Source organism: Micropterus salmoides, unplaced genomic scaffold (assembly GCF_014851395.1).
Source record: "Micropterus salmoides isolate LMB-PRFRI ecotype aquatic unplaced genomic scaffold, ASM1485139v1 Ms_hic_scaffold_2, whole genome shotgun sequence".
NCBI lineage: Eukaryota > Metazoa > Chordata > Actinopteri > Centrarchiformes > Centrarchidae > Micropterus > Micropterus salmoides.
The window spans coordinates 36,221,527-36,245,926 of NW_024041150.1; the positions used below are offsets into that span (position 1 = coordinate 36,221,527).

Sequence of the window (24,400 nt, forward strand, 5' to 3'; positions counted from 1 at the left end):
ACTGTTTTATGAGTTTGAATGTTGGAAGTTTACAAAAAGGAACAATCAGTCTTGTATTTTAAGAGTTATTGGCTAAAGACGCTCAAGCACAAATGTCTTTTCATGAAGAGTAACCACAGAACATACTTACTTCTGCTTTAAGGGATTTCCTGAAAACCAGAGTGATAAAACTCGGTTCCTCCGTTGTGGTCAGTATGTGTGTAGTGTTTGTATGTTTACATGTTTCTTGTGTGTGTGCACTTACAGTCACCCAGGGGTGTGACAGGACCTCCTCGGCAGTGAAACGAGTGTCCACGTTCACCTGCAGCATCTGACTAATCAGCATCTGAGGAACAGGTCATGTGAGTGTTAGCAGCCTGCAGTAAACTCTCTGAATTCATGTTCAATCAATTGCAAAAAAACACCTGGTGGGAGTTTTACATAAAGGCCATTTAGATTCTGAAGCTTTTGAAGCAACCTAAAGTTTTGAGTAAGATACTTTTTGTTGGTAAATCGCTCTCATCAAACCCACCAGACTCCATTGATAAAAACAGTAATTTTACCTCACAATACATGGGGTTGCTGGGCTACTGCTGCCTTGGTCGGTTAGTTTGTTTGTGTTACTGTGTGACTTTGGTATTTTAAAAGGGTTAAATACACAAACGTCACACAGTAACACAAACTAACTGATCAAGGCAGCGGTAAATCAGAGAGGTAAAATTACAACCTTTTGTCAAGGGAGTCTGGTGGCTTTGACAAGAGTGATATAGCGACCGTTTCTGGTGAAACAAAAAGATCTGTCTCTGTTGGGATCATTTCTATGTTGTCAGACACTTGTAATTCAATTTGAGCATGTCAGCAGCAAAAACAAGCACTTCAGTGTAAGTACTTGGCGCAATTGCCCACAAGGATTACGTTGCAGCCCTGTTTCACTGGACCAGTTTCAAATAATGTTGTCCGATTAGTCACATAACAAAACATAAGGAAAAACAGGGCCCAGGTTGGAAAATACTTAAGATATGTTTTAACTAAGTAAGCAAAACAAACCTGACCACACATCAGGTGACAACTTAAAGTATTTGACGGTTTTCGACACTTGATTCTGTGGACACAACTCACTAAGTAGTCAAAGCCAGCCCTTATTACTAAAAGATTGTTGTTAATCAGACAATCCAACAGCTTTGAAAATGTTAAAATAAACTTAATACAATTTTTAAATTGAACGCTCCACCTGACGACATATTCACTGTCAGAATTATGAGAGGTACCTTGGCTGGCAGGCTGATTGTGTCCCAGTCTGGAGATGGAAACTCCAGCTTCCCTCTGAGGATCTGATCAAACAACTCCTCCTGGATGTTATTCTCACTGAGGAGCAAAAGAGGAGGGAGAATTAACTGGACCAAAATGACAAAGATGACTTTATATTTATTATTCAACAGCATAAAAACTCAATTTGAAAATAATACAAAATAAGACACTATATTAGTAAAATAAATAAATGGATTAACAATACAGGACTAGATAAAAATTGATAATTTGAAAACTTTGTACACGCTGACCTTCTAAATGGAGGGAATCCACACAGCAGGATGTAGGTGATCACTCCCGCCGCCCAGATATCCACCTTCAGGCCGTAGCTACACACACACACACACACACACACACACACACACACACACACACACACACACGGTTTAATATAAGTGTCAGTTACACTTTTCCACCCTGAAATCGATTAGCTGCTCTTCTTCTCTCTCACCCCGTCTCGGCGATGATCTCTGGGGCCACATACGTCGGTGTGCCGCACACAGTGTACAGAGGCCCCTCCACCACCGTCGCTAAACCAAAGTCACCCAGCTTCAGTGACTTAGTGCCGTCTGGATACTCACACACCTGCAGGTCACGGACACAAACACTTCAAATCCTCCCACAAGACACACAGAGACTGAAGCTGACGCAGATTTACACCAAACAGTAGATTCACTGCAGCTCATACAGGAAATAAGTAAATCAATTACTGCTATAAATATTTTAATGCTTTAGAGTAAACATGTGAAACAGATTTTTAAACAAATAGTTCCATATTTTGAGTTATATGAGAAGATGACAATTAAATTGGGGCCTGGCAACAGCTCAGAGCCAAGAAACAGTCCAGTTTATAACGTTGTAAAACAACAAATCGTTGTTTTTCCACTTCAGTTTGTACAGATTAAACAAACAAGATATAATTTGTTAATTACTGAGTGTTAGAGGGGCAGCTAGGTGAATTCTGTAAACTTTGAACAGCGCTAGCTGTTTCCCCTGATTTCCAGTCTTTATGCTAAGCTAAGCTAACCGACCACTGGCTGTAGCTTATATTAACCGTACAGATGGGAGAGCGGTACAAATCTTCTTGTCTTAGTTAATAAGTGTATTTGACAAAATGATGAACTATTCCTTTAGTGTATTCTTACCAGTTATAGCTACAGCAAATCATTTAAAATTCTCCAAAGTATTCAGAAAAAAAATGAATATGGCTCCACTCATATATTCATGAACCCAGACTTCCATTTAAACTTGTTTTTAAAAAAATTTTTTTAAATGTATTTGTCTTATTTATGTGTAATTACATACAGAACCTCATTACCACTCAACTAATACAAACTACAGTTAATGTGGGATAAACATATGTGCTTCATTTGTGTACCAGTTTGTTTGAATAGTTTTTCAAAAACAGGAACTTGCCAAAATAAAAGCGTGCTTTTATTTTATATTTCTTTTGTTTTGGCATTTATCTATCTTGTGTGCGTGTGTGTGCTGTACCAGCAGGTTCTCTGGTTTGATGTCTCGGTGGACGATGTTCATTCGGTGCAGGTACTTGACGGCTCCGGCCAGGTTGAACACCATGGCGCTGGCATCACGCTCGCTGTACTTTGTGGAGGAGGTGATGGCATCAAACAGGTCACCGCCCTGAAGCAGACAGAGGCATTAAAACAGTAATTCTTCACATGATTTAAATATTTCTTCATATTCTCAGCTGCAAAGACACACAAACAGGAAGAAGAGAAGAAGAAGAGAAGACGAGGCACCTTGACGAGCTCCATGACCAGGAACAGCTGACTGGGCGTTTCATCCACCTCGATTAACTGGATGATGCTGGGATGTCGAACCCTTCGCAGCACCGCCACTTCATTTTCTATCAGATGCTCCTGTTCGCACACAGAATATCACATCCTGATCTGAAGCCAAATATGTATTTACAGAAACCACCGCAACTCAACCATGAAAACCAACCGTTTCAGAAATTCCTGATTACATATGAAGACATTAAACAGCAGCGTGCTGCACAACAACCTCACCAACCACCAAGACTTGAGCCGACAAGTTTTCAAGCTTTCTGCAGAGGCAGAATCAACCTGCTATTTGCTGGTAATTGTCCAATCTCCCAGCCTGCCTGAACTACACACTCTGCACTTGATTGAATTTGTCCTTGTTCTTTCTGAATATCAGTTGGGACTGTGGGACACGTTTGCAGCTGATATATAAATAAATGTGCTACTTCCATAACTGTTTTATATAGAAATATATATACACACACAAACCACTACAATAACTTGAATATTCACATGTAACAAACATCTTTACACACATGGTGATATCAGAAAAGGCAATAAACATGACAACATAAATGATATAGATGAATGCTCATTTCTAAAAGGGTAAAGGTTGTGTGGGGTTAAACACTTTAATTCAGCTCTTGGTATAATCATCAATCAGCTCTGAGGTGTGAGTGACAGATGTGACCAGCAGGTGGACCTTTGCCTCCCCTTTGTGTGTTAAAACTGTTGATTGCACTCTTTTCAACACAAAGTATGAACGCTGTAAATCAGTGTTACCTTCCCACAGCAGCGAGCTTTGTCGATGATCTTCAGAGCGTACTCCTGTCCCGTCGAGCTGTCAATCACAACAAAGCAGAAACTTGATGCATCAATCTAAACAAAATTTGAATTATCACGACAGAAACGAGAGCTTTAACTAACACTTGTGTTTTAAATAAACTATTAAGTTAACTGCATGACTTGACGCCTTGTTTTATCCAATCAACAATTCAGTTTACGATGACATGAAAAAAATTAAAAATGATCAGTGACTTAAACTGTTACCGATATCATAATAGCTGACTGATTTTCTGTTTACTGACCAATTGCTACTGAAGTAAAAATGTGTTATTCTGAAATCATCCAGATCTGATTTACTGTTTTATCATGAAATATTTCTTTATAAAAGATTGTCCTATAAACTGATATTCAATATAAACTCAGTGAGAGAGGAGCATGATGGGAATTTAACCTAGTGTTTGTTGAATGCTGCAGAGTTTGCTTCATTGTTCGCTCAACAATGAATCTCTTTTATACGCTGAAGGTCATTTATTCAGACGGAAGTTCATTTAAAAATAGAGTCTGTTTTCCCTTCATTGATTATGTGGGCAATCTACTTTGCTAATTTCATTCATTAGCACACTCCTGACCGCTTTCTATTCAAGACAACATGAATGTTTCTTGCATTATTTGCTTCTTGGTATTGTTTTAGCAACATTTTTCATTTCTGCATGAATTCTTGCAGTTTTCCTATATATTCCTTACTTTAGTGCTTCTTTTATACACTTTGATCCATTGTTTGTTGTTCCATTTTATCCTAATTGAAATTATGCGTTTATACATTTTCTGTGTGTGCATTATATATATATTTATTAACACTGTTTTGTTAAAAATGTATAAATAAATACATAAAGGGTAAAAAGACTAAATTAGGGGGTATTTGGAGTGTCTTATGTGTCATTTTCATTATTTAAACTGTTTTTGTTGTAATGCTCCTTACCGCTCCACGCACTCTTTCACCACGGCAAAGTTTCCGTCTCCGATCACTTTCCCGACTTTGTACTTCTCGTTGATGATGGAGGAAGAAACGGACCGATTACCGTTCACTGCAGGAGAAGGGAGTTTTTTTTTTTTAGTCTGTAATCTGGGTGTTGACTTACTCAAGTTGAGCCCATCACCTCTATGTCACCAGCCAGCTAAGTTTCATTAAGATGTCAGCTTTGAAAATTCACTCTTGAACCCAGAAACTCAAAAGGTTTTCTGTCTTCTTTCACACCTCAAGTCAGCGCAGGCTCGATGCGGTTAAGCTGCCGCTGCCTCACACTGCTGCAGAGAGAGGTTTTTTTTTTAGGGCTCTTCACTCTTGAGATGCTGTTTTAAAAATTCACTTGAAGACTGAGACAGCCACTTGAAAGTTTTTAGGCTTTGGGGTTTTTAAGGTAACGCTCTGAATCACTGTCATAAAGATGTTTTTTTTAAACTTGGATGACGCAGCTCTTTTATCAAAAAGTTGGCTTTAAAAAAATCTGGACAGAGTCAAACTCAAACACTCGCTGTAAAAGGTCCATTCTGTTTAAATTCAAAGCTTTTATAGTCTCTGTAGTTTTTATTACTTCCTTGTATCTTGTATTTACATTCAAACATGGTTTTCACTACACAGGAAAATTGTAATCTGAAAGGGAACTAAAGCTGTCAGACAGATGTAATAAAGTGAAGTAGTAGGCTAAGTACAATATTTGCCTCTGAGATGTAGTGGAGTACAAGTAGAAAGTAGCATTAAATGGGCCTTAAATTAGTACTTGGGGATAAATGTACTTTGTTACGTTCCACCGTTGGTTTGGGATGAGAGCTTTAAAAGTGACCCTAAACTTTAAATCCATAGGTTTAATTTGCCTTGTAGTTTGAGATCCTGAATCAATGACACTAACCTCTAACACCGGCTTTCAACACATTTCTATCTCAACAATATGGATTTTCAGAGTCCTGCTGATTTCAGGCATTGATACACGCATAGACTATTAAATGTAAACATCAAAACATGAACGCGCACACACACCTTCGACCGTGGTGTCCTCTGGCTGCTCGGCCTCCCCGTTCACATCTGTGGAGGAGGCATGCCGCGGAGACATCTGTACCGAAAAATAAGAGAAGATTTTAGTGTTTGTTTGAGCGAAATGTGTGAAATCTGAGTAGAAAGAGAGGAGACAAAAGCAAGAAAACAATTGCTGATTCAAGATTTAAATAAAAAGAGACAGAACAAGTCAGGTGATGAAGACACATGAACGCACGATGAGGATTAAATGATAATCTAAATCTAATTTAATTAAAAACTAACCTAAAATAAAAGGATTGACAGATCGTTTAATGCATAAAACTAAACTTAAATGATTGTTTTCTTATGCTTTCAACGCTTTGTTTACGTCAATATTTTTTCAATCAGCTTTTCATCTATAAGACAAGCTGTTTACTTAATGCACAAGATTTGGCTTCAAGCTAGATAAACTCCACTTTAACACATTTGTTATTCTGTTTTGTTCCACACATTGATCTGTATTAACGTTGTGTTTGTTTGACATGAAATGTGTTTGATTCAAGATTGTTTTTTTTACTAGAGATGGAAATTATTGTGTCACTGCAGCCCTTGTAATCAGTTAATTTATGAATCAACCAATCAATCAATCTGACCTTGAGGCTGCGTCGTGTTCCGGGGCTGGTGGGGGAGGGGCTGGACCTGGACGACTTCCCGCCTGACTGCGATCCTGCGGGCTCATTGGCTGACAAGAGAAAGGAGCCATCTGGTTGGTCAAAATAATCTGGTAATTGTACCTATTAGAGCATTTCAGGGGGACCTAGAGCAGAGGTTTCCAAACTGCTGACTTATTAACACACAGCTCACACGATTACAGCAACACTCCCACTCCTTCTCAGTCATTTGAACACACAGACATTATAGGGATATTTTTTGATTCATTGTGACATACACTCTCCGAGGTCATCATTACCTTGTGAGTAAATATCCATATGTCTGCTCAGAAATCATAGGGGAAAAAAAGATGCCCCTCATAACTCCAGAACTTGCCTGAGAATCATCACGTTTCCTTCAGTATCAAAGTAATCCAGTGATAGTTGTCTGTACATCCATGGCTACACTGCAAACAGGAAGTGTTAAAGGCTAATGTGGCAAACCTTAAATGGTTCTCCACAGTTTTTACTCCACATCGTAAGTCACTAAATCCATGGCAACATTATACCGTTCACGTCCCCCAAAGCAAACCCCTGCTCTAGAGCATTGTAGTGAAATACAAACTGCTTTCCCAAACAGCAGCCTAAATCAATCACGGCTGGTTGCTGGACTGACGTTATGTGGACCAATTTCAGGTACCAACATTGAGCCAAAACTGACCCGACTCCTGCTACCTGAAGATCATTTTCAACCCGATTTGGCTCATGTCCTCATTCACCCAAAACCAGAACCTACATCTGGGCCTGAGCCGGCTCATATTTGGTTCTCCAGGGCTGGAAAACAACCAAGTGTGCCGGCAAACTGCCATAATTGGCCCAAAATATAAATAACAATGACCAAAACATACAACTATATGACAGTAAATCATGATTTTCTTTGACTGAAAGAAAATTTTAACCAGATACTCATTTCTCTTATTGATTATCTGTTAGGGTGGTGTCCCATTGGTTCACACCTGGGCCAGGAGACTTTGTTCTGGGTGTGCCTTTGGGTGGCGTCTTCGAGGAGGAGAAGCTGGAGCTGCTAGGGGTCTTGGGAGTTGTACTTTTAGGAGGAATGGTAGAGCGAGGTACCTTGGCTCTGCACTCTGGGGGGAGAGAGAGAGATACGAAAATTAAATCACATTTGTTCTTACAAGTAATCATTTAGAGATATGTAAATAACACAAGACTAACAGTATGTGCATTCGATACCCCTGCTGGTAATGTGGCTCACAAAAGGAGTTTATTTATATCTGTAAGTATTGTAGTTGTAACTTATGCGGTCTTAAACCTTTATAGGATGTGGACCACTTTATTTGTGTCAATCATTGTATTTTATTAATATTATGTTCCTGTGTGTATATTTTTTTGTAATTATCACCCGTTTTTCTTTTTTTTGATCGCACTGATTTGGAGCTCTGGATGAGATGTGTAATATGAGGTGCATGAATACCCAACCCGTTCTCACTTCCAAGTCGTCACACGCATCGTCAAGACCTGTTGGCACCAGTAACACACTGGGGGAAGCCCCTTGGCGTCACAGTTGAATGCACTGGGGGAAGCTCTGTAGTGTCACTTTTGAACGGTATATGATATTTAACAGAAGAGACTGAGTAAGGAGGTGGTTGGGTTGGACGGGCGGAACACAAACCGAACTTTCAACCAGGAGGCCGGTGTTCGTTTCCCATGTGAAGCAAAAACTCAACATTGAATGTTTTTATTGAAGTTACTGTACGTAAGTAGCGTAAGTTACACAAGTAACATTACTTAATTTATATAAGTTAACTGACGTATGTAACGTGGTTATTTTAACCCAAACCTTGATCTTTTCCTAAACCTAATCAAACTGCAATGTTTCACAATGTCTAACCTGACATTGCATATTTATTGTTGCTAACTTGACTGCGGAGCCATAAACGTTGCTAAATGATGCTAAAGGGGTACCCAGGGCGTTAAAAAGCGAGGGTCTTGACCAAGCATCAATATGTGACGAGATGGGAGTGAGAATGTGTTGCCATACCACACAGTGTTGGGAGGGATTAGGGTTTCTATTTTGTTATTTTATTTGAGCCTGACTCTTTTTTCATTCTTTATCCAACTATCCTACTCTCGTACTGACTGTACTGATTGAATGTTATTTCTTCTCCAATAAAAATATTTTTAGAAAAAAGAAAACATAATGCTCTTTCCAAAAGGAAAAAAAAGGGATTTATTGACTCTCAGCCTAATTGTGCAAGCAGACCAACATTTCAACACTGCCGTGTCTTCATTAGTGTCAAAATCGACAAAGAAGGCAAAGAAATATATACACGTCAACCTAAAACAAACAAATAAATATAATTGGATATTCGGTTGAGCAAGATTTTAAATTTATTGGATAGTCCGAGTGCCACACGCAATGCACCACATCAGAAACAAGTACTGCATCAATCAAGTCTAATAAATTAGAGGAAACATGACACATTCAGAAAGTACGGGTATTAAAATGTGTGTGTCTCTCACCGTTAACAAAAGCTGGTGTTTTGCTGGTGTGTGTGAGCACAAAGTCGTCCTGAGCGTAGCGAAACTTCTCCGGTCCACACGCCATGAACACATCGTCATCCCCAAAGAAATCCTGCAGACAGGTCAGCTACACACACACATACACACACACACACACACAATTGATTAATCAAACTCATGCAATGCAAAAAACACTGCAGTGTGTGTGTGTGTGAGACAAAGCTGACGACAGCTGGGAATAGTCTGATCGTGTTTGCCGCTGGCAGTGCTTCAATGGTAACACACACAGAAACAAACACACACTGTGCTGTCTAAGAACTGTCTTGAGGATTAAATACAAATCGTGCATCAAAATGTCCCGGATTTAGGCAGACGGGGGGGGGGGGGATTGTGGGAGATGAACAGGTGAAGAAAAGAGGGATCAACAGAGGTGAGGGAGGACGGATTAAGCAGAGAGAGAGAAAGAGTTGAGGTCGGGTCACATCAGAAACTGTCAGCGGTGAAAGACGTATAACAATAAGTAAAAGTCCTGCATTTAAAGAGGTCATATCATGCTAATTTTCAGGTTCATAATGTCATTTTGGGGTTGTACCAGAACAGGTTTACATAGTTTCATTTTCAAAAAACACCATGTTTTTGTCATACTGCACATTGCTGCAGCTCCTCTTTCCACCCTGCATGTTGGACAGAGTGAGGCATCTTACTTCTATTCGATCTTTGTTGGGAGTTGCACATGTGCAGTTCCTAGTTCAGGACTACTAGCCAATCAGAAGCAGAGTAAGGCGGGCCCTGACAAGCAGGGTAGCGTGATCCAAAGAAAAGCCGCTTCAGCCGGTTAACTGCGGCTTCCGTTTAGCCGTACATGTTTGCGAAGTCTAATCCCGAAACACAGGCAGAAAAACCCGAACCACCTTCGCAACCAGGACTGGAGCAAGATGTTTCAGTTATTTGTAAAGTTTTAACTGAGCACTGTCTCTACATCACAGCAACAACTTTATGTCCATAGACTGCCTCGAGGGTTTCTAACGTTATTTGCCACACTAGTCACTAGGCGAGCATTATGACGAGTGTTACATTGTGACGCAGATAGTTTAGGGAAGTAAAGGCTGGACTACAAACGAGCTGTTAGGAGATGGAAACTCCCTTTGTGCTTTGGGCTTTTTCACTTTGCAAACCTGTTACATGCACAAAAAAAGATATTTAACACAATAAAGGAGGAAAGTATAATATAACCTCTTTAAAATCTGCGAGTTCAGAGTCGGCTAATATGACCACTAGCTTCACGGCCATCTGAGCTAATTAGCAGCTAGGTGGCAGAAGTTGTCCATCAGCAAACTGTAAAGAGTTGAGACAAAGCAAAGAGGACATCAGAGCGAAAACCAGAATATATTTTCTCCATAAAATATGATCCAGTTTCACACAACTTAGTGAATAAAGTAAAAAAGTTGTGTTTTCGTACAGTAATCAGTGAGGCCCGGTGGGCCACCAGAAACACTGTGCTCCGGTGGTGTCATAAAAATTGAAAAAGCTTTTCATTGGACGCTTTAATTAACACACGCCCGAGTGCAGGTTGAGCCATCGACATTTTTAATCGTATTTCAGGAAATGACAAACTCTAAAATACCATCAAGAATACCTACAAAACGACGGCAGGTATAGCACCAGACCTGTGATATAAATACACTTAAACATGGATTTTAATATCATGAGGACCTAAAGTAAAGTACTGTTAGCTGAATTTACTTAAAAGTAAAAGTACTTGCTCTGCAGTAAAATGTCCCATGTGATATCTTGTCGTAGCTACCGTTATTACTTAAAATTTTGTATGGATGGAACAGAGTGGGTTAATTAATGAGCTTTAGAGGTATTGGTATGCAGAGTTTATTACCTTTAGACAGAGCCAGCTTTGCTAAGCTAACTGGGTGCAGCTTCAAAACGGACAGATACGAGAGCAGTATTGATCTTCTCATGTAACTACGTATATTTCCCAAGTATTTCTTAAATAAAGAAAGATGGTGTTGTACTACCAAGGAATTTTAACGATGCACAGTGTAGAGAAACTGGCTGCAGCACAGGCACAACTGTTTCTTTGTGTATTCACACAACAACGTAACACCTTTTCTTCTTCTCCCCCTCTACCTTATTTTTCTTCCATCTCTTTCCTTGTTTCATCCTCTCCTCCTACTTCTCCTCCTCCTCCATCCCTCCTCCTTTCCTTTCCTCCCTCCTTTTGTCCTCTATTTTACCCCCTCACTCCTCCTCGGTCCCATCGTTCCCCCTCCTGTTTTACTTTTTACTAAACGCCTCCGGAGCTGCACAGTCTGTGTGTATGTGGATGGCTGGTTACCATGGCGACCACACTGCAGTGTCAAAGTGTGTGTGTTTGTGTGCCGGGGTTTCTGTCCCGCTGTTTGAAGTGGCTGCACAAACTGAAAAGACGAAGGGAGGACACACACACACAAACCTTGGCCTTGTTTCATTCAGACTGACTGAGTCTGGAGTGACGGCGTCTGACAGAATAAAAGCCTTCGTTATGACACGTTGCCTTCAAACTAAAAGCCTTAATTAGCAGTAAACTAATCACTGTTTGTGAAGAAAAGCTTGTATTCTCATGTGCTGAAAAATTACATATTCCTGCATTAGTTGTGTTGAACTGGCAAAAAATGCAACTAAATTAAGGTTGGTTATTATTACTTTCATCATCGATTAATCCACTGATTATTTTCTTGATTACCTGTCTAGTCTATACAATGAATGGCAACAGTAAATAAACATAAACATGGGTTCCCAGGACCTTTAAATGTACACATTTTTAAAAAACGGACCACTTAAACCTTCATTTGATTATCAAAATAGTTGAAAATTCATTTTCTGTTGAATTCATTGACAGATGGATTAATCAACTAAATTCTTTGGCTCTGATTTCCAAAACTGACCTGACAGCTGTTTTTGTTGAAAGATGAAGTTGATCAGACGTCTTTTAGATTGTTAAAAAGGTGAATGTACAAACAACTAAACAGGGTTTTACAAAGTATGGACTAAAATGTGCAGACATCTGATAATCGTAAATAAAAACTGACAGATAAGCCGGCCCAAATCTTCAGACGATGGAAACACACGCACACAAAAACCTCTACATAAAAAAAAAAGTGAACTCGAACATTTAACAAAAACATCAAAAACATTTTACTACAACAAATAATTAAAAAAATAAAACTGAAGTGAAACAGCAATAAAAATAGATTTATACACAGTTCAAAATCAACACACTCGAAATGAAACATCTCAACAAAACCGGGACAATTTTACTTTGTGTTCAACATAGTTAATGATTCCCTAAATTTTTTACATGGGGTGACAAACGAGAACCAAATTTAACTTTACGCCTACACTATATCTTTATTAGACAGCCGGTCGTCTAACACAGAGACATTTACATTTCACCAGAACTCTTCCAGTGTGAGATAATCAGCCTCCCAATATTTCCATAGTCTCACCGTGTGGATTTTCCTAACGTGACCTCACTGCTAATTCTCACTCATTGGTGCTGCTGTGTGTCCAAACCTGCACATAGAAACTACATACTGTCACTTTGCATTTCTTCACACCTAAACAAATAAAGACATTAAAACTACGTAAATGCTGTTCAGCTGTTGTCTTAGCAATCCTTTACTTCTGTTTTTATAGACTTTTTCTAACTGTTCTGTTTGTATGTATTACTTGTGTATCTTATGTACTACCTGCTAAATTATCTTATTTTTGTGTAAGTATCAAAATTGATTCAATACAGTACATTTAAAATCCAAAACAAGCAGAATATTTTTCAGGGGGAATGATTTTAGAAATAAAAATGATAAGAAAGCTAAAGTGTGGTAATTTAATGGATGCTTGTATTCTGAAGGCGCCGTATGTTAACACTGCTTTTATTTTCTCAAGGCCGATGCTGCAGCAACATCTGAGCAAAGGCGAACAGAGACTTTGCTTATTGGGTAGTCTGGTGTGTGTTTGTGGATGTAAATCTGAGCTGCGTTCACTGCAACAAGCTCGCTGCTGTCTCTGCTTTTCTTCAGCTCCCCATTGTCATATGTCACAGCCAACACGCTCATCTGTAACTTCAATATGTGTGTGTGTGTGTGTGTGTGTGTGTGTGATACGTTTAAATCCACAATCCTTAACTCAATATGCACAGAAGCGTTTCAGAGAGGATCAGAGCATATTCAGAGTCTGTTCAACAAGACGAGGGGGAAAATGTACTTTAGCTGACTGTCGCAGTTTGAGGGCTTTAAACAGACGGCACTTTTAGCTAAAAGCCCCAAATATTAAGCTTCAAAGAGACTGAACTAAGTGGCCAAACACTTCAAGTGGAAAATTACACTCTAAAGATGCTCTTTTATACAAAATCAATACAAAGCAGTAAATTTCTGATAAAGTGCATTTCTGGTCAACCCACTTTCTCTCAGAGTTTTGTCTGATTCTACTGCCGTTTAGAGAAAAATCACAATAAATATAGATTTTAGATATCAATATAAAGGATGCCTTGCTATGACAAATATATGCAAACTCACATAGAAAATAACACATTGTTCAATGATATGTGTTTCAGTTTTACTCATGTTATTCGTTTTTAAGAACTACGGCTTGGGGCGTCCTGGAGGCTTTAGGTGTTCAAGGCACTGACAATGAACCACAACGTCTCTGGTTCAAGTCCGGCCACGGACTTTTATTGCGTGTCATTCCCCATTTCCTTTCATCTCTCTACTGTCAACCGTCTAAGAAACACATCAAATTCCCAATCAAACAACAATCAGTCAGTCAGGCACAATTATAACCTACAGAGCTCATAGTACCTTATTAACCCACTACAGCCGAGTTACTTGTGGTTCCTAGAGTCTCCAAAAGTAGACTAGGAGCCAGAGCGTTCAGCTATCAAGCTCCTCTCCTGTGGAACCAGGTTCCAGTTTGGGTTCAGGAGGCAGACACCATCTCCACATTTAAGAGTAGGCTTAAGACTTTCCTCTTTGATAAAGCTTATAGTTAGGGCTGGCTCAGGTGAGTCCTGAACCATCCCTTAGTTATGCTGCTATAGGCCTAGACTGCCGGGGGATTTCTAACTTGACTTCTTCAGCAGGTGTCTTTCCCGTAGACACCTGCTGCTACAATTATTATCATTAGTCCTATTATAATTTGTATTATTAATGCTATCAGTATTGTTACTGTTATTTATTATCATTGATATCTGTTCCACTACCACCATTACTATTGTGTAAAATCTCTGTGTGGAAGTTGGGCTACTCTCATTCTCCCCCCCAACCGGTCGAGGCAGATGGCCGTCACGGGTCAGAGTCATGGTTCTGCTCAAGGTTTCTGCCTGTTCAAAGGGAGTTTTGTAGCCTGAAGCCTTGGAACCTGAACTCAGTCCTTCAACATTGGTTTTCCGCATTTGTGAAAAGAGCATTAACAACAGCAGAAGCCTGTGCTGTAAAGAAAAAGTGAACGTAAAAGGTTATCCCTTAGAAAAAAAAAAACACATTTACTGCAACTTTGCATTCTGGTCTATTTCCAGCTCAGGGGTGTGTGGAAATTGATGTTTGAGTGGCTTACTTGTTGGATTTCTCCCTGTATGATTGTTGAATGTCTCTAGAAAGAAGCCCTTACTCTTCGTTTCTGAAGGACCGATAACAAAACCTAAAACATTTCCTCCACAGAAGCTGCTGAATATATCTGAACATACGGTCAAAGCATCCGTGTTTCAATGGGATGAATTTCATATACGTTCTTTAATTTAGATTTAGATTTCTGAGGTAAAGCAGGAAAAGAAAAACATCCCCTCACCTGTTTCCCATCCAGCGTGTACAGCCTCTTCACGGCCCCGGAGTCCAGCTTGATGGCTTCTGTGATGTCGGCCAGCACTTGTTCGAAGGAGTGAGCAGTCTTCTTGTTCAGCAGGATCCTCACCGCCTTGCGAGGCTTCACGCCGCTGCGGATCACCGTCACCAGCTTGGGCTTGATAAAGTCTTTGCTCTCTCTGCCCTCCCGAACCTCAGGACGATCTTTTGGGACGACAGGGGTGCTCGCCGACACCCCCGTGGACGCCGTGGAGGGCCGGCTCGAGCCTGCAGGGCCTGTCCCGCTGCTGGCACCTGGCTTCCAGCTTGGCACGGCGATCTTGGTGTAGTCGACCTTTCGGTAAGGCTCGTTGGAGGCACAAACGTAGCACTCACCTGAGCAGAGAGAGGGCGGGAGAAGGAAAGGTTGTAATGTTTGACGAGAGGTGAAATGTTTTGACCAAAAATGTTTTTTTAAAGCTCAAAAACAAATCTTAACTTATAATTTAGTTTCATATTCTAGCATAAAGAGATGTGTTTAAGGATACCAAACAGCAACATTTCAAATCTTTTCAAATACTGTAAAATTTCAGTTAATAGCTCGGGCTTTTATTTGCTTCAGTCACTGAACTCAAAAATGTAGCTTACTGTAGTTTACCATATCAGTAAGTCTGAATTGTTTCAATAAAATCAACTCCGTGACATCAGATCGATATAACAATGTGTCCATATTGACAAAAGTTTAAACATTTACATTTGTATGTGCAATCTTAGCAGCTTAAAAGTAGCTCAAGCAGGCGACCTGGTGAGCTTTCAGAGGTTTTATACATCCAAAAAACTTCTATTAAAACTAGACCAGGCATCAAACTGAGACCTACATTTATTTGTCAAATACAGTCTATGGTCAAAACATGCAGCAACAACAGGCCAGAAAAATTTATTTGGTTTCCCAACATACAGTAAGGTAATACATTCAGAGTTCAAAAAGATGCAAGTTTCAGCCATTTAATTTAAAAATGAGATGTTGGGAGTGCCATTAGACACACCACAAACAAGTCCTTTGAAACTGGTCCCTACTTGCAACTGCATTATCACAAAAAAAGAAAAGAAAAAAAATGACACATGAAGAACATTTTGGGGCGGCATTAGCTCAGTCTGTGGGGACTTGGATCCAGAACTAGAGGGTCGCTAGTTCGAGTCCAGCATGGACCACTGCTAAAAGGTACCCCAGAGCAAGGCCCTGAACCCCCCACTGCTCCTCATCAGGATGTGTTAAATGCAGCCAGGAAATTTCCATTCTGGGATCAATAATAAATGCAACAAAGTTCTGATTTGCCTGTATCAAATGTCCCATTGTATACTGAAATTAACTGATGGCTTGAGCATAGGAAATAAATCTAAAAGCTCAATATACGTTTTGTAGCTGTTGATTGTCGTCGTAAATAGTTGAATAATCTAAAATAAGATGATACAGCTCCATTCTTATGTAAGAGGTGAGTTCAGGGTCAGAGGTTATTAAAGTAGTAACTGTAGTCAAATGCTCTAGTAATACGAACCGTGTGTGTGTGTGTGTGTGTGTGTGGACAGTGTATGAAGTGAAGGTGACAGCAGATGTCAGACCCACTCCCCCCCCTCTCTCTCTGAGCTGAACTCTCTGCTGGACACATGAGGAGGAAAACTGAACAACGTGTCAGTCAGCTTGTAGAAAACATACAAATAAATAAACAGCATTGTTCTCGTGTTGCAGTGTAGTGCTGGTTATTCCTAGTATTACTAGCAGTGGTGGAAGAAGTGCTCCTTTATTTAAGTAAAAGTAGCAAAATAATATTCTGTTACAAGTAAAAGTTGTAAGTAGATGAAATTTTACTTGAGAAAATTATAACCAATAAATGTACATTAAGTATTAAAAGTAGTAGATTAACTAAAAACACCTATGAGTCTCTGTGGCGCCTTTTATCTGAAACAGTGCATCATATTTAATAAGTTGATTGTGTTTTTTATGTAAACTCAAAGTTACTAGTAACTATAGCAGTTAAATTAATGTCGTGAAGTATAAAGTAAAATATTTACCTCTGAAATGTAGCAAAGTAGAAGTATGAAGTAGCAAAAAATGGTTTTATTTATTATTATTTATTTAAGGACAAATAAATGTAGCCTAATATCAAACTCTTAAGCTGATGATACACGGAGCAACTTTTTGAGCAATGTTGCTGGGCAATGTTGCTAGTGGCAAGTCCGACTATGTTTTGAACGGATAGCGGCGGTGCGGGGCGGGTGGCGGAGTGGTGGGGGAAGGAGATTACGGTAGTATTCTTTACTCATTACCATTGACACCAACGTTACCCTGCACGATTGCTCTAAAAGTTGCTCTGTATATCATCAGCTTTACTTAGCTCTAATATTTAAATTTTAAGGTATTTTGAGTATTTCCATTCACATTTGGTATACTTATATGATGAACTATACTGCTAATCTACCCAGTAGTATACAATACCTAAAACTGGGTCCACATTGAATAACATAAAACTACTCTTACAAGTACTAAAGGATCGGAGTACTTATCCACTGCTGACCAGTGAGTACGGCGAACATAATGCTACAGTTGCTTAGTCGAACCTCTGATAGCATCCAGGGCCACCTCCCATGCTAGTGGATGTGCTAGTGATTAGGTAGTAAATGTTAATATGTGCAGTTTATATTAGAGCAGATAAACACTCTTTTTAAATTGGTTCTTTACACTTTGCTTGTGTTTAACCCTCTAAACTCTCTGCATGCACTGTATTTCTCCAACTACAGCCATTTTACACACCACTTCAGCACGTGGAGAAATCAAAAACTAGACAGGAGGGGAGTTTAGCAAACGATCAATTAAACAGGAATACATGAGAGAGGGGTGAGAAATTTGGCTAATCTGATTTAAAACATTTTAAACGCACAATAATACTCATTATTTTGTTTCTTCTTGGAGTGATGTAGCTTTAATAAATTAAATGTTTTACATTAAAATCATAAATGGTGTTAAACCTCTCAGGCAGATTGCAGTCTGTCACATGTACAGTAGCCCACAGCCACTCTCCTGTTTTACCTTATATGGTTAGAAATGGCTCACCTTCTCTTTCTCCTAGTCTTTCTATCCCTCCCTCTACCTCTCTCTGTATCTCGCGGCAAAGCCTGCTATCTAACACACACACACACCTTTTTCACACAGACTTGTCAGCCTCATTTTTCTCTCTCTCTCTTTATCCCTATTACATGTTCACACACACACACACACACACACACACACACACACACACAGGTAATGTGTGTGTGTGACCTTGTCTCTCCACATGCTGACTTTCACTTTGCAATTCAAACCAGCTGGACAGTCAGTCAGTTTTTTATTAAAATACCTGACTGACTAAACACAAACACGCCTTCTGACCAGCTGAGCAAGGCACCAACATGGACGAGGGTCACAGGTTCAATTCCCACTGAACGCCATGACAGGACAGATAGGAATATGAACAACTGCATTTTAATCTTATTTTTCCAACATTTTCACGGCCTGCTTGAGAGACGTGGTCATTAACATCTCACCACAACATTTAATCAGTTAGATGATCATGAAATTCACTTCATTAAGCAACAACGACTCAAAATCATGGATTCCAACTTCTCAAATCCCTAATTATCTGTTTTAAATCACTGTAAATTAAATTTCTTTGGGTTTTTGACCGTGGTGCAGTGGTTAGCACTGTCGCCTCACAGCAAGAAGGTTCGAACCTTGGTTGTCCCAGGCCTTTCTGTGTGGAGTTTCCATGTTCTCCCCGTGTCTGCGTGGGCTCTCTTTGGGGGCTTCCTCCCACCGTCCAGAAACATGCAGGCTAAGTTAATTGGTGACTCTAAAATCGTCCTTGGGCGTGAGTGTAAGTGGTTATATATGTATGGCCCACCTTTCGCCTGATGTCAGATTGGCTCCAGCACCCCCGCGACTTAGTACACAGCATAAGTGGTTGACGGTGGATGGATGGGTTTTGGACTGTTTGCTCAGACAACACAAGACAACTCTCTGGAAACTTTGATGAATTGGTGTATGTTTTTTTATATTTTTCTGGCTTTCCAAGAATCATTGTTTAATTGGAAATCTAAATATATTCAGTAATAATTAAAAATATTAAATTGTTGCAGCCCTTTAGTTGCAACATGTAACCTTTAAGTTTCTCAGACTGCGGCCAAAGTTTAGAAGTCTGCAGAGTGGTATCACTGTTACTTGTCTTCCATTGTTCAGAGGGTCGGTGGTTCGATACCCAACTCCCTCAGTCTGTATGTCAAAGTGTCCTTGGTCAAGAAACTGAACCCCAAATTGGGAATGTGTTAATTTCTGTTTCTGATGAGGACTTTTGCCTCAGCTCATATGTGAATGGCATGAATGTGAGGTAGAGTAAAAGCGGAGTAGTCGGAAGGCTCGAATGGCGCTATAAAAGTTCCATTGATTAGTTTCGTCATGTCAGAGTCATAATCTTTTCTTTGAAAACTCCAATATATCCAACTTATTGCTTAACTGCTTAAATATGTGGACATGCCCTGACAAAACTAATGAATATGGACATAACCCAGACTTTATGGATATAGTCCTGTATACACGGCCTAGATTAGCAATCGTACAACCATCTTGAGTTGTCTGATGATGCTAACAAGCCATAAACCTGATAATCTTTTCTAATCATCTTTACCCTTAAGGTGTGAATGTGGCATTAAGTCCAAGATTGAGATTTATTTTCAGGAAAACAAACACAAAAAAAGTAAATAAAATAGGTCCCGGTTCCAGCTGCGCACATAACAAATATTACTTTTCAATTTAACAGTCACACCAATCTGTGAACATCAGTTGGTTAAATCTCTACAGTTAAAGGTTTCTGGTGCTGAAAAGCAGCCAAACAAACACTCTGCGGACATCCATCGTATTTCGACTCATACACAAATGATGACGAGTTTCCTGCTTTCGACTTTCAGGCCGTCATGGACTGCTCTGTATGTAGTTCATTAACTCCACAGAGGGCTTAAGAGCAATGCATCTGTCTTTTAGTATGTCTCTGGCTGAACAGCTTCCTGGCTCTAACACTCATTAGTGGACATTACAACCAGTCACACATCAATATTGATGATAAGTGATGTTACTCAGCCACTGGTTTGTTTCTGTCTAAATGACTTTAGGCAAGAGAGGAAGAGCAGATGGACTTTACAGCTGTTGTGTTTTAAAGAAATGTCATTATGTACATGTATTTTTTTACCAGCTATCTTTCACTTTCATACACAGTTTGCTTGTGACTCAAAGTTTGATGGTTTGATTCCCCACACCTTCAGGTTGTGAGGCATTATATGAAATATGAACATTACACTGTTGTATAAATGCTTTTTAAAAAAGTCTTTGATACTTCAGGTCAGGGCATAACACAGGAAAGTATCATTAAAAGTGTAACCCAATGAGAAGAGAGGCAGTCTGACTGGATGGTGGATGTAAGATTTGTTGTGGATATAAAGTAGATTTTATTTTCTTGACTTCAGTAGACTATGTACCTGATGGTCTCTGTATTGATTATCTACTAATCATTCTGCTGTCGTTGACGTACACAGGAATAAATAATGCATGTGTGACGGAGAGCAAAGAGGAAGGAGACAGTGAGGTGGTTTAAGGAGGAGGATCGATGGAGAGAGTGACAGGTGGGCTGGACATTTACGACTTAGTGGTAGCTGACTATTATGTAATGCTACAGTGCAGCTGAGGTCCATTTATTCCTGTGGGAGACACGTCAAGAGTTCTGGTAGTCAGACAGACAGAAAACACAAGAGAACTTCAATGTCATGAAATAAGTTTTATTCTAAATGAGCTATTTTTAAATTTTGTGTGCTCAATAAACCATCATACTGCATATTTAAAGCCACTATTACCCACCAGAGGTGTCTTGATCCTGTTTTTTTGTTGTTGTTGTTTTGGTATGCTCTGCCTTTGCTTCATATCGCTAAATGTTAGGAAACTATTTGACTATTTCAATGAAACAAAATGGTCCAGGAGCTCAACTGGTTGTAATAAAGAGATCAGAAATGGATTAGGCTTTATGTAGCCAATAGAAATCCATTAAAAGGATGCCAAGATTGGTCTTTATCCTGATCCTAATGACCTGCTCAAGACTTTCCCCTTTACAAGGTGGTGACGAATTTTTACGATTTATGTAACGAAATGATGATGTTATGTCCTATACTGACCAGGAATAGTTTGACATTTTGAGAAATATTTGCTTTCTTGCCAAGAGTTAGATGAGAAGATTGATACCACTCTCAAGTCTGTATGTTAAACATGAAGCTAAAGCCAGCAGGTGGTTAGCTTAGCTTAGCATAAAGAATGGAAACAGGGGGAAACAGCTTGCCTGACTCTGTCCAAAGGCGACAAAGTCTTGCATTTTATGACCAAGGGGGAGTAAAGACAGAAAGTTGTGAGTCCTACCTTCCATCAGCTCGTCCATACTGGTGATCTTCTTGCTGCCATCTATAGTGTAGATCGTGCGCACTCCTTGGGGCAGATGCAAGTTATCCGACAAGGAGCGTGTCAGCTCCATGAGCAGTGCATCATAGGAACGGAACCGGTCACTGGAAACAGCGTACACCAGACCCTTGAAGTACCGGTCTCCATTGCGATAGAATCGGACCTTTTTGGCCCGTTTCTCCGAGGTGAGCGCCTGCAGGGTTCGAGTCCGGTAATAGCTGCAGTTGGCGCTGTGGGCAGGGCTAGGGACCAGGCTGCTGCCCCGGGAGCTGGGGCCGGACCCCCCACCGCCAGCGCTGCTGTTGGACTCATCTCTCTTGGTGCGGGTGGAGCGTCCCCGGCGAACCTTGTCGCGTTCGTCGAAGTGCTCCAGTTCGAGGGTCTTACTCAAAGACATGGTGATTCCTGGTCCAGTAGCGGTCAACAGACAGAGTCCCTGCTACAAAAGATTCATCTTCCAACAGCAATAAACAGTAAACACTTGTCCTGGATACCTGGTCTCTAGCTTGTTACAGCAAGAATAACTTAGTCCTAGTTTTAAAAACTTGCTGTATAGTCTGTAAGATATGTTGTAAGCTTGGTGACTCACTGGTAGAACCAGTAGCTGGTAATGTTTCTAGTACCAGGATATTATTTCAATCCCATTAAGAGTGATGTAGAACCAGTAGCCTTTTTGTAGACAGTAATCTGGTTATGGTCATCCAAATGTGGTTTTAGATTCTCAAAACCCAGCTGTAATCCCTGGGACCTTCAACATGCAGACTTCTAAAATGCTTATTAATCCAGTTTGCCTGATGAACCAGCACGAGGACAAGAAGAGCCAAAAAACACTGTATTGTTTGGTAACCTGTATCTGGAGCTGGCTGTAGTACCTTTAGTTTAACTGAATTTTTCTGTAACCCAGGTGTAATACAAGAAAAAAAGATACTAATACTAGAAGAATCCTAAAGTTCAGGTATTTCATTGATGCTTTAATGCAGTGGTGCTAAAACACTGAACGCGTTCGATGCTTTAGGCTGTAGATGGATGTTTTCCATGTTAGTGGCACCAAACCTCAGACCAGTTTAGGGACAGTCTTCGACTTGCCTATGACTTGAAGCAATTCTTTCCCAAAAGATTTTTCCTCCAACTAATTTCAAGCTTGAATGAAGAACCTTAAAGCCATGAAATCCAGTTATCCCAGCAAAGGTCTACTCTCCACTTGATATCATGGACGTGCGCTCGCACTGACCTCTCTGCAGTCTCAGTAACACAGCTGTAGACCCAGTGATCTGGCTCTTAATTAAGTACACTGTTGTGCAGACCTGGTTCAAGCCCATTGAGTCCCAGCAGTCCTGTTTTAAACCTGGCACGATGGTTTGGGGTCTTGGTAATCTGGTTCGTTTGGGGGTTTCTGTCCTAGTCAAACGTTGTCTTCCAGCATCCTCAACATCCATCCATCACTGACAAAAAAACAGATGACAACCACATGGTTTACTGAAGATGGATCTCCCATCCTGATAGGTGCACGAACCGGCACATTCAGCCTATACATGTCTACTGGTGCAGGAAAATTGTAAGATTTATATTTAATGCAGTAATTTAAGGATACTGAGCACAGGTCTGCATTCAATTAGGATTAAATGTTTTGCACAATACTGCACTGTCCTGTGGTATCAAGCTTTTGCATGTGCAATGTGTTCCGGCCTAATCAAACATGCAAAAGAGGTTTTAAGTTGAATGCACCACCTTCTTTTAGTGAAATTTAATTTCCTGCAAGGCCAGAGTGAGAAATTTCCATCGATTTTCAGTCAAATTAAATTTACCTGAAGCCAGAAGCAAAATACGAGTTCGTACATCAAATTATTCTAAAACCTTGGCGGCTGTTTGTCTGTTTCTTGATCTGATAAACGAATTGACTTTATCCATCAATCCGCCCAAACACTGCTAAGCTGGGCTGACAGCGCCATTCACACACACACACACACCGAGAGGGAGGCACCTACCAATAATGCCGTGAAACCGGTTTGTTGCTATGGAGGCTTTCTCCTCTTTCCCCGGTGCCGTTTTCTGTCCGACGGATCCTGCTGCTCCAGGCGGACTGAACCGCTACGACCGAGCCCACCCGGTCCAGGTCGATCCGCTAACCCGGGATTCAGTGATGCAACGGCGACAGGTTACACCGGCGGGATGCACCGAGACAGACGGCGGACAGCAGCATGGCCGCTGCAGCAGAGGGAGGAGAGACCGGCTGAACACCCCCTCCCTTCCCTTCCCCTCCCCTCCCCTCTCCCCTCATCCGCGGCTGATGACAAGTTCCTCCCCTCCCTCCCTCTCTCTCTCTCTCTCTCTCCCTCTCGGTCTTTGTCTAGCTCGCTCTACCAGTCTCTCGCTCTTTCTATCTTTTGTCTGGTTCTCTCTGAAATTCAAATTCACTTGTTTTATTGTCATGACTGGTGCAGCCATAATAAAACCATTCATTATTAACACAGGCCACAATAACATTAAAGAAACCTGAAAGATAATATATTTTACTAAATTGAAAGTAATTTAAAGGCAGTTTGAAGGAACCATTAGACAGTTTATGAAATACTTTTCTTTCCTTTTGGCAATTAATTTATAATGCTAAAATTGATACCACTCATGTACATATTAAATACTAAGCTTGAGCCATGAGAATTCAAGCTTAAAGACTGGAACCACAAGGAAACAGCAAGGAAATGGTCTGGCACATGTAGGTCTATAACTCCTGTAAAAAAAACAGAAAACATGTATTTTTTGCATTTCTGTTTAATTGAGCTTTAGAGGTGCAGGTAGGTATTTATTAGTTTCCAGTCTTTGTGCTAAGCCAAGCTAACAGGCTGCAGCTTCATGTTCTCTTCTAACTCTCTGCAAGTAAATTAAAGGCTTCATTGTCCCAAACATCTAACAGAGAATATGGAAGTCTTTTTCTTAATAAAACCAGGAAAATGTTGAAAAGGTCATAAGATCATGTATAATCTTGTTTGTCT

At 40.2% G+C, this 24,400-nt stretch overlaps 1 protein-coding gene across 1 annotated transcript in view; it reads right to left on the reverse strand.

Annotated features, from left to right (window-relative positions):
* LOC119913226 (serine/threonine-protein kinase DCLK2-like) overlaps window positions 1-23,622 on the reverse strand; it is a 30,341-nt gene extending 6,719 nt beyond the window's left edge. The window contains exons 1-15 of the mRNA XM_038732599.1: window positions 23,396-23,622; window positions 21,372-22,852; window positions 14,895-15,283; window positions 9,063-9,189; window positions 7,535-7,666; window positions 6,522-6,610; window positions 5,893-5,965; window positions 4,837-4,942; window positions 3,855-3,912; window positions 3,048-3,167; window positions 2,782-2,928; window positions 1,739-1,872; window positions 1,539-1,616; window positions 1,248-1,344; window positions 245-325 (exon numbers count right to left, since the gene is read on the reverse strand). Coding sequence (XP_038588527.1) covers window positions 245-325; window positions 1,248-1,344; window positions 1,539-1,616; window positions 1,739-1,872; window positions 2,782-2,928; window positions 3,048-3,167; window positions 3,855-3,912; window positions 4,837-4,942; window positions 5,893-5,965; window positions 6,522-6,610; window positions 7,535-7,666; window positions 9,063-9,189; window positions 14,895-15,283; window positions 21,372-21,807 — 2,067 coding nt within the window. The 5' untranslated portion in view covers window positions 21,808-22,852; window positions 23,396-23,622. The remainder of the gene's footprint in view (window positions 1-244; window positions 326-1,247; window positions 1,345-1,538; window positions 1,617-1,738; window positions 1,873-2,781; window positions 2,929-3,047; window positions 3,168-3,854; window positions 3,913-4,836; window positions 4,943-5,892; window positions 5,966-6,521; window positions 6,611-7,534; window positions 7,667-9,062; window positions 9,190-14,894; window positions 15,284-21,371; window positions 22,853-23,395) is intronic.
* Between the last annotated feature and the right edge of the window lie 778 nt (window positions 23,623-24,400).